The sequence below is a fragment of the Frankliniella occidentalis genome, unplaced genomic scaffold (assembly GCF_000697945.3).
Source record: "Frankliniella occidentalis isolate FOCC.00 unplaced genomic scaffold, Focc_3.1 Scaffold949, whole genome shotgun sequence".
NCBI classification, from domain to species: Eukaryota; Metazoa; Arthropoda; class Insecta; order Thysanoptera; family Thripidae; genus Frankliniella; species Frankliniella occidentalis.
The window spans coordinates 327-11230 of NW_026268055.1; the positions used below are offsets into that span (position 1 = coordinate 327).

The following is a 10904-nucleotide window of genomic DNA, read 5'->3' on the forward strand; positions in this document are numbered from 1 at the left end:
ATAACTAATATTGCTAAACTAAATTTTGAAAAGTGATAGTAATAACACTTCACGCAGCAAGCAATATAAAATCACAGTATCAAGGACAAATCCCTCTTCAGTAATATAGACAGATACAAAATGGTCAAAAGTCAACTTGGCTGTCAATAGCTGTCTATTTTTGGGTCAAAATATTTTACAAGCTATATTGATCAGGAGTTTGAGAAGTGTTATAGAGTATGGTTAAAATTAAATCAGTCTTTCAGAATTCCGCGGTAAAATTAACAGTTCTAAACTATGTTATCTAAACATATTAAAAACAGGAAAAAAAGAAGAAATCCTATAAAAAATGAACTTGGGTTGCTCCAATCACCACCATTTATGGACTACTTGGTAGTTTGTCAAGAAGCAAGGCAAGATTTCAGCAAAGGTACAAAGCGGGACTGTGGTCCATCAGGCACAGGTGTAGGTGCAGGAATAAGTAAGTTTAAAGTAGTAGGAGGGTCCTCTACCTGTTGTGAGAGAAGATGGCTTTGTTTTGAATCTTCACTGATACGACTTAATTGCTGAGCTGTATTTCCTTTTGCTGAAGGAACAGTGACAGTTGCTTGGCTTGCAGTGACCTGAGATGTGTTGTTTGGCATGGCTGAAGGTTTGGTTGGTTCACTCATTGCTAAAGAGGCTGTGGTAGCTCCATCAATGGGAAATGCAGCCTGCAGAATAAAAATAACCATAATGTAAATGACATCTTATGTTAGTTGTAAAAATCAGCAACCAATTATATTTTTTTTTGAGTAATTGGAAGACAGATTTAGAAAACAAAGCATACCTGTGAAGATGTATTATGACGGTGCTCCGGACTTTGAAGATTTTCTCCCCTCCATTCATTGTCAGTTTCCTCAGAATCATCAAATTGTGATTTCCACTGAGAAGCCAAGGTGAGACCTGCAAAGAAACAGATATTACAGTGCTTGCTTTGTACATTTTTTAGTTAAATGAACAGATGAGAGTTACCAACCTCCACCCCCTCGAGTCACTTGCTGAAGAGCTGACACATTGTCATCATCTATTACAGCAAATTGTGTAAATGAAGCATCTCTGTTGTTAAATTTACAGCTTACAGGCCTACTTGCAGAAACAGCTCGTCTTTGACGATGCTCTCTCGAAGCTGATCTCTCACGTAAAGGTTCTCTCTGATCTGTCACTGGTGAGCCACCTGCCCCTCCACCAGCAGAGGATTCTGGAACACACAATTATAATTCATGATATACAAACTAAACACAGGCTGCCTTTGGTTAAGTTTTCATGGTAGTTCTAATAAATTTCTGTCTAGTCAAAGAGCTATATACCTGGCTTTGTATCATACGAATAATCTGCCTCAGTAGTAGATTCTCTTACACGAGGGCTTGGCAACTCTACATCAGCAGGTGTGCTGGCGCCAGGAGTGTTTGACCCAGGTGTCTGAGCTGGACCACTGGCTGTCTCTCCATCTGCAGCTACACTCCCATTACTCGGCAGCTTTGGGTTTCCAAGATCCTGAACGCAAGTGGCAGGTGCTGTGACGACTCTTAGCCTCCCAAAAGTGGCGCCACCTTAAACAAATAAATTTTGTTTTTAAAAAATTCTGAAAGCCACAAGTGTAAAAGATTTTGCTGCAGGAGCAAAAACTCACTTGATTTGCGAGACTGATTTTGATTAGCGCCAGCAACCTTCCGGGCACGATCAGATTGTGAGCGAGCAGATGCCATTACTGCATCACCTTCACAATCAATACCTTTTTCAGTATGATTTGGTGTTGTACTTTGCAAACCAGAGTACCGTGCTTCAAGGCTGTCCAAGGCCCCAACTCCAACCATAGAAACAACTCTTCTCTGAGGATACTGTTTCTTAGGAGACCCTACTAAACAGTAAGATAATAGCTGTTATTTACAAACTTACAATGACCCTTGAAAATGTCTGATTATGTGGCAGTAGCAAATGCATGTTTACCTTGCTGCTGGGCTTGCGAACTATTGAGATCGGACTGCTGTGTGGCATTGCAGTTTTTATCAATCACCATATTATCTCGATTTGTTTCTCCACTGAGAGGTGGAGTAGTTGTTTCTTGTTGGGAAGGGTGAAGTCTAAGCCACCTTCTCAAGTTTGCAGCTGAGTCTAACTGGGCCTAGATTGAGTTAAAACAAAAGCAGGAAAACAATTAGATAAAAATCCTGAGATACAGAGGTTGAAGTTCTAAAGGTCTGTATGTATTACCTCTAATTCCTTTTTATTATCTGGTTCAATATTTTCTTGGTTATTGTTTGTGCCATGATGGCCAACATGAGCACCTGGTGCAGTGCGACTAATAATAGCTGGTGATGTGGAAGTATTAGTAGGCGGAAGTGCATTGTCAACAGCGTTTCCAGTCTTTTCCCAGTCATACGGGTCGTTTTCTTTGACACCTCGTCTCTTCATACATCTTTCAAATAATCCCATTAACATGGCATAATCAGGTTTATCAGCATACTCTAGGCTCTGCAATAGATAGTAATGTAAAGATAGATATTAATAAGGCATAAAGACTCAGACACTGGAAAAATGAGAATACAATAAGGAATAGAATGTTAAAGCACCTACCTGGACATGTTCTAAAAATTGTCTTAAGTCTGATGGTAGATGTTTGAGCAAAAGACGGTGGTCATATCTCTCTTTCATTAAACCCACTTGTTCTTTATCCTTGATTTTCCTCCATGGCAACTGACCATTTACAAACTCTACCAACATGTAAAACAATGACCACAGGTCATCATGACGCCCCATTTCCTGTAGGCAGCACAGTAGATGTCAAAATCAGGGTGATAAGAAAATTAAATTTTGAACATGAAAATATTACCTTATTTTTATGTGCATTAATTGATGCATATCTAACAGTGCCTCGAAATCCAGCAGCTGCTCTAGGAGCTCTCACTTCTCCGGTAGTAGTAGTATATTGACGAGCCAAACCAAAATCAAGCATATACACTCTTCTGCTGTTATGAGGAAATCGACCAATCGAAAAGTTTGACTGAAAACATAAGAAGAAAATTTTATTGAATTTTTGTTTTTTTAGTTCGACAAGAGCGACAAATAGTGCCCCAAATGGTGATTTGTAATTAGACTTACTGGTTTGATATCTCTATGTAGGAAACCCACTTGGTGAATACTTTCAATTGCTTTTAATATCTGTAGGCCTAGCCTTAGTGTAGTTGAAAGAGAAAATGCTGCACGTTCTTGAGCTCGGCGGAGCTCAGCAAGATTTTTACCTTGCAATTGCATTACTACATAATTAAACCTCTCATTGCGGCCACATCCTATAAATCTGCAGATATGTTCTTTCCCTAAGATAACATCAAAATATGGATCAATACAGGTTATAAAATTTTAAAAACTTTATTCATAAAACTGTGCATATTACTTATGTTTTACCTTGAAGCTTTTTTAAGACAGCAACTTCCATCTTCAAAACCTGCTTTGGTTGGCGAGAAGATTCTACTTTCAAGGCCACTTGTTCCCGAGTGGCTAAGTCTAGCCCTTCGTAAATTTCTCCAAAGCCACCACCTCCTATTTTTCGTACCTGAACAGAAATTTATATTGAAATGGGCAGTTTCAACAAAAGAAATCACAAGACTCAAGTAAAAACCTACCACTCTCCATCTTTCCTTCACAACGTGGCCAGGCTGCAAGAGATCTTCATTCGTCATGGTAATATTATTGTTAGGATCTGTTGATTCATCCCCAAGACAATATTTTACTTCTTCAGGTTTCCTGCAACACAACCATAGAAAAAAAACTCATTTTAATTTGTGGAAAATGATTAGAGAGTTTTGAGTATAAGGTTATTTGACATTTGTCCACAACAGAACAATTAACAACTAGCTCCTAAGCTGTTCTATCCAATGCACTGGTTCAAAAAGTTGACATTTATTTTTGTTACTGTTCCTGATAGAAATTTACACAAAATAATGTACATGGTATTATGACTGACAAAGCAGGTGCAGGAATGGAGAAATGGTTTGGATAAACATAGGTGCCCTAAAGATAATACCAGTACTTTACTTCAACTGCCCTAGGTTATAGACACCTTAAAAATAGGAGGGGAAAACCAGTTTCCATAGAGAAAAATAGTCAAATATTACTACTGATGTGATATTGCATGACAAAATCATGATCAGAGGTGTGTAATTATGCCCTACACATCCACCCACGACCATGTTTCAAAGAGGGAGGAAAATCGCCAAAAATTAAAATTAAAGCAAACAGAGACAGAAATAGTTGGGAAATCTGCTCTAAAAGATCTCAACGAGAACAGCGAGAGAGAAAATAAACACAATGCTGCCGCCCCCTCCCCTGCTGCCCGTCTCCTCACCTTCAATTTATTCCGGAGGTCTCACATACACAAGCGAAAAAGGCTAGCATTTTCGAGCGACAATTTGGACGCATAGGCGAAGGAGTGAAATAAGAACCAACATTCGAACGGCACTAGAAAAGGGCTCCACCCTTCGCATCTACCCCCAAAAATGACAAACCCTTTTTTTTGTAACTGGACACTGCTGAATGTCGTCTGCTTGATGCCTCACAATCAAAAGTCGGAGAATATTAAGGCATGGGATGGCGAACACATTCTACCAACGAACAGTTTTCACACTTTCACTACACAGGGCTAGCGTCCAGCATACAGTTTTAATCCAAACACATCACGACTTGAGGAAACTGCGAGGTTTTTTTCTTACCCTTCTCATCGTTACGGGTCGATACGGCTGCCATTTTGGGAATGACTACTATGGTCACTGCCCACTAGACTAGAATCTTTCGACGCAAGCTCCGCTAGATAGCGCCACGCGCCAGAAAACGCCCCTCAGCCCCGCTCAGCTGATCGAGCGCGAAATTCGCTCCCGTTCGCCGTGCCGCTGGGTGAGTGTGTGGCCGGTGGTGATTCTTCTCTCCAGCTCGGACAAAGGTGCTAAGTTGGATGTCAATTCGTTGATGCCGAGGTGGAGGCACGGACAGCAGGATGGGAGAAGACTCTCATCGACTGTGAGGCACAAGTTTTTAGGGAATGACCAGGGCTATTCGCTATAGTATGGAGATGGTGGTGATCGAGCGGATCGAGCGACGACCACAGCGACGCAATGGCGTACGAAAAGGAGATCTCTCTCGCTCTTCCGGCGTTGGGATCGTGTATTGAGCTCACTATCGTAGCGATGAGCGATCCGGGTATGATTCGCAATGCCCCCCCCCCCTTTCTGCTTGATAGCGGGGCACGTGCGCTACGCGTGCTGCGGCACCTCCGTTGTGCCCGTTGTGCCACGCCGCGGCCAACGCCGCCACCGCCCGCTACTCTGCCCGCTACACGGTGCAGGAGGCCTAACTAAGAATAGGCGCAGCGAGAGTCGGGACGTCCGTCGAGTCCGCCGCGTCGCACTGACAGATATACGGGGCGCATCAGGAAGCGTTCTCGCCTTCATAAACAATACTTCTTGTGACCCCGCCCTCCCCTCGCGCTTTCGTTATCCACCCATCTTAGAGAAAGTGGAGTCCTCTTCTCGCTGCGCAGAATGCAAACGAATGCATTCAAACCGTTGGTGCGGGAGACTGTACGAGTTGTGTATGTGCGCCGCACGGCACCACGGCACGCCTCGGCCCGTGAGGTCGAAAAGAGGGGAATTCCTACGAAAACGATTTCTCCGTCGTACAAACGTACGGCGGGGATAGCGAGAGAAGGGGTGGGCGGTTTGAGTCAGCGACTATATAAGCGGGCCCTGACTGTTCCGTCGCGGGTTTATAGACAGGCAGATCCGCGGTATCGAGGGTAGTGGCGCCGAAGCGCCCGGCCCGGCCTAGCTAGGCCTAGCGGGCCGCAGTCAACTGCCACTGTATGCATGCATAGCACACCAGCCCTTCCCTCTGCTGAGCCTGGCTCCGCCACTACGGGCCGGTCTCATACCCGCACCCCACCGCGGGGGTAGAAAGAGCAGACACCACTCTGCCAGGACATCATGCCGGGGATTCGGGGGAAGAGGGAAGGGGGGCGGGGCTGTGAGCCGCACCGGCTGATTAAACTGGTCTAAATTTACTTTCGGCATTGTTCTATAAATAAATCGGGCGTGACCAAAAGCGCGCGATAAATTCAACCATGGAGGAGGTTCGGGGGAGTAAGGGGGAAGGGAAGGGAAGGGGAGGGAGGAGGGGGGCTGAGCTGCTTTCGCCAAGGCGTTAGTATAGCGGGCGTAGCGTAGCCACGCACCGCGTTCCCCGGCGCCCTCGTCGCTTCGCGGGTGGTGGACGACTGCGGCAGGGTGCACCAGCCCTGAGACCCCCAAGCGCTGCTTACGTCCGACGGCAAGGCCGCTTTTCAACCCACAGTATGCCGAACACACAGGAGAAGTGTCATTCAGACATATGTACAATATTATTATTTGAAGTGATATTTCGAACCCTCGAATAAGAGATAACGCATATGAGGCAATGTTTCCCAGCGAACTACTCGATTTTCTGTGAACAAGTCATATCTGATCAAAGCTCCGTCTCACCAAACCCCGACCTCTTACAGTGGTGCGGATCTCTTCAGCGGGCACTCCACTCCTCTCGACGCGCTGAACGAACGCACTCGCAGGTCACTCTAGAGGAGCAGAGATCACTTGCTAAACGCCGCACTTGTCGGCCGAGAGCGCCGTTGGCCCCGTTCGCGCGGTGGCTTACCGCGGCGGTTTTCACTTTTGAAGCTAGAGTGAAGCCAGCGAGAGCAATGAGGAGCGAGAGGGAGAGCAGGGGTGAGCGGGGGGAGCGCGGGGGAGGCGAGACGGGGCCGCTTGTTGCCGCGGCGCTGCAGAAGTGTACGCGCGACACTTGCAAGAAGGGGGGTCGCCCCCGCGCACCACCACGCGTCCGCCAGCTCCGCCGCCCCCGCCACCCAGGTGGGCGACTTAAACGGACTGGTCTAAACGACTAGGCCGGGTGTCGGCCGTTAGGGATCTACAAAAAGAAGAGAAAATTTTAAGACAGTGCTAAACACTTATTTTTTGCTTTTCTTTTTTTCATTTTGCTCCTCCCCGCATCACGCTGAGGCGCGCTGAGGGATGGACCTCGCGCGGACGCGGCGCGCCGGCCGGCGGTACAAGACAGGTCGTGGGTCTTCCTCAGGCGCAGTGCCAGTAGTGACGCCCCGCCCCCCGCCGGGCGCACCCGAGAACAATAATCGTCCGACGCGATCAACCTAGTCAGACCGAATCCGACCCCCACCCCATGCCTCTGGGACACGACTATTCTTCTCGCAAGAATCGAATCGCGAGCCGCGTGACGCTTTTGCATCCACAAAGAGCCCGCCGGTCTTGGCACAAGCCAATGCGCTTGCAGAAGAAGTCAAGAACATGCGTCGCGCACAGCCCAATGTCGATTGCTAGCAAGCAGGGTGTAATACGGGTGCGTTCCCGGCGAGTTCAAACGCATTTCATGTGTCCGTGTCAAGACCGGCGGACTTCTTTGGGAATATGGAGTATGGAAATGGTGAAACCCTTGTTGCGGGGTGTGGTGCAACCAGTATAACCCTTATCCAAGGGCGTGGGGCTTGTGAAGAAGTGTAGTTGTGCGAGCTATGCGCCTTTTATCCCCCCCCCCATCCCTCTCTCCAAAACTGCCATGTGTAGACTAATGGACTGGAATATCGCGTAGTTGGCAGTGCCCCCCCCCCCCCCCCAGCGCGGGGGCGTGCGACGCGTGTCACGAGAAGTAATGGGCTTGGAACCGACCAGAGGCACGCGAAGAGTGTAGGGCCATCATACTACGCCATGAGAGCCATAGTTGAGCGCAACAACAACAGAGCGTGGTGGGGCGAGGCTTGTGTGAGGCTTACCTGGTGCCCTTTATCAAAGCCACGTGAATGGCGAGACGAGGTCAACATTCTCAAACACGTCGGCTCGAAAATTGGGCGTTTGTGAAGAAGAAGGCGTCCGCTATGAGGCGACTTCATGAACAGTAACGTAACTTTGGTGCGGTGTGCAAGCTAAAGGGGGTGGTGGTGGCGCGGCGGTAGAACTAGGGGGGAGGGAAGGGGTAGAGCTGTGCGAATCGAGGTTTTTGCCTTCGAATCGAATCGAATCGAATCTCAAAAATTTTCTTCGAATCGGATCGAATCGAATTGGCTCAAAAATTTCGAATCGAATCGAATCGAATCAGTCCAAATTCGAGCCCGAATCGAATCGAAAAAAAAAATCGGTCGTATTTTTCGTATGCAAGTCACGCGGTATTTTTAAACTCATTTAAACTGGCTCTGTAACGTGAATGTTCGACGACTAACAACGTGTAGTGCGGGTATAGAGCGGGTGCCGCACACTGCACCCCAATGCGATTCGATGTCGAACCAACCCGATTCGAAATTTCGAATTATTCGACATCGAATCAGGCAAATTCGAAATCGAACGAATTCGAATCAGGCCGATTCGATTCGATTCGATTCGATATCGAACAATTCGCACAGCTCTAGGAAGGGGGAGGGAAGGGGGAGGGAAGGGGAGGTGGCGTTCTCACGCTAGTCTCGGTTCCCTGTTTACAAAATGCCAGTGCCATTTATCAGGCGGGTACGTGGGGCGTGGCGGGGCGAGGCTGGGCGGGCGACTCCGTGGGGCGGCAAAGAGGACGGACTAGCAGGCGAGGGCGAGGTAGGGCCCGACCTTGGCCGGCGTGTCACCCCTTCCCCCCGCCCCTTCGTCCTCTCATTTTCTACGCCCCCCTCCCCCACACCATCCCCCTCCCCGTCCCGTTCGCCCTGGCTGACCCTCCGGCCCCGGTGGTGGCGACCACGACATCGCCCAGCGCAGCAGGAAGAGCCACACCCAAAAGGGGCGAGAATCACGGGTGGTGAGCTGTCTCACACCGACCACACATACACACACAACCTACACACACCTACACACGCGCACACACACACATCTACACCCACACACACACCTACACACACACAGTCACTCCACAAAAGCAGAGGTCGGCGCTGAGGCGATTCCTTTCTCCAAACAAAGCACGACAATGGGACGAGCATGGGCACCTACACACACACACACACACACACACACACACACACAGGCAAGTACCGCACACCCTTTCAGATGCGACACGGCGCAGTCGCGGTCGCGAGGGCCGCTATTTCTGCGAGTTTTCCGCCCCAGTTCCTCTCGGGAGCTTCAACCTGGCGTGGCCGGGGAGGCCCGCCGGCGTTGTCATTCTTGACGACATTTTGGTTTGGCCGTCTGGCTGCACCTTGTCCCACCTTGCCCAGCCGCGCCCACTCCGCCCATCCGCGCTCACCCCCCCCCCCCCAGGAGTTACTTGCCACTGCTCGCCCCTCTCGGTAGAACGGTACACTCTCGCGGACACGTTCGCTGATGTGGTCGTAGGCATGCCAAATTCAACGGCTGTTATTAACCGTACGAGGTGGGGAGGAAAGAGAAGGGAGAAGGGGGGGGGGGTCTGGTAACTAGTTTCTTGTTTGATGAGCAGGGATTCCCTGGACCCCTCCGCGACCGGCCGCGCCTCACTCGGGCCGGGTCGGACTGGGCCAGAGGTCGGGCGGCCCTTATACTGTTGTCGCGTACACTTGCTTCTTGACCTACATGACGACGCTCTCCAACCTTCGGGGGCCAGGTGGCTGTGGCGTCGCGCGGGGCGCGGCCCAGCTGCAGCGCCCGCCCTCTTTACCCCCTCCCCCCATCCCCTCTCCTCACCTGCTCTTGTCGCAAAGCGTAAAGTGGGTTAGCAAAAAATAGTTTGCATGTCGCTAAACACCCTGCGCTGCCCCCTCCCCCTCACCTCACTCACTGCTGGCCGCCGCCACGGCCACCGCAGGGCCTCGCTGCATCACATCAAACCACATGACGGCCAGGCAGCGGGGGCGCCTTGCGGGTAGGCAACATCCGCAGAGCCACGACAGTCATGCAAGTGTGTTGCCTACGGGCCGGGCGTTCCACTGTTGGGGAAGGCGTGGCAGTGGCAGGGGCGCCGTGCGGGATAGGCAACATCCGTGGAGCCACGACAGCCGTGTTGGCGTGTTGCCTACCAGCCGGGCGTTCTATGGAGGTAGGTTGGTGGGAGGGGCGTGCCAGGGACGCCTGACGAGATAGGCAAAATCCCCATAGACACGACAGCCATGCGGGCGTGTTGCCTGCCAGCCGGGCGTTTCCCTGCTGGAGGTAGGTAGGTAGGAGGGAGGCGCAGCGGGGGCGCCTGGCGGTATCGGGATAGGCAACAGCCGCGGAGCCACGACAGTCATGCGGGCATGGTGCCTACCGTCCGGGCGTTCCGCTGCTGGAGAGGCGGGCGCGCGCTCGCCGTGCGCACCGCGGCTGGGGGTGCTGCCGCCGAGCCGAGCAGCCCGCCGTAACGGTGGACTGTCCGTTTACACGCCTAGAAGAAGATACCCCCGCACCATGGGGTAGTGCCTTCATCCTCGAGCCGAGCCGTTTGCAACAGATTATCCTCGCTGCTCGAGGGTGGGTGTCATGATCGTGACCCGCGGTCCGTGTCCGTGAATCCGTGAAGTCGTCTCGATGAGCTGGCGGGTTCATTAGGGTGATCAACCTTATTGAGCGGGGAGCTGGGTGGCCGTCCGTGTGGCGGCATGTTGGGGGGGGGGGGGAGACCAAGGTGCGCACGGAGATGTGGGGAGGCCGCCAGGAACTGCACTGCTCTCAGCCAAGACGCCGTGGAGCAGGGCGCGGGCGGCGAGGGAAGGAGGCGGGCCGTCCCGCGGGCGGGGGACCTTGCCCCCCCCCCTCACCCTCTTCGTCACTCGCGCCTGCGGGGCGGCTGCCACAACCCCCACGACCACACAGTCGCGCGCGGTTCGACGGGCGTGCCGCGGACCGGCAGGGGGCGCAGCTGAGACTGAGTTAAGGCGAAATTGCGCCGTTTCTGAGAGA

At 50.9% G+C, this 10904-nt stretch overlaps 1 protein-coding gene across 1 annotated transcript in view; it reads right to left on the reverse strand.

Annotated features, from left to right (window-relative positions):
* Nucleotides 1–491: 491 nt before the first annotated feature.
* LOC127748611 (tau-tubulin kinase homolog Asator) overlaps nt 492–10904 on the reverse strand; it is a gene marked incomplete at its 3' end in the record, with an annotated part of 11562 nt that continues 1149 nt past the window's right edge. The window contains 12 exon segments of the mRNA XM_052275807.1: nt 492–692; nt 809–924; nt 998–1219; nt 1329–1571; nt 1652–1879; nt 1969–2143; nt 2233–2493; nt 2596–2781; nt 2852–3022; nt 3121–3335; nt 3424–3571; nt 3642–3762. Coding sequence (XP_052131767.1) covers nt 492–692; nt 809–924; nt 998–1219; nt 1329–1571; nt 1652–1879; nt 1969–2143; nt 2233–2493; nt 2596–2781; nt 2852–3022; nt 3121–3335; nt 3424–3571; nt 3642–3762 — 2287 coding nt within the window.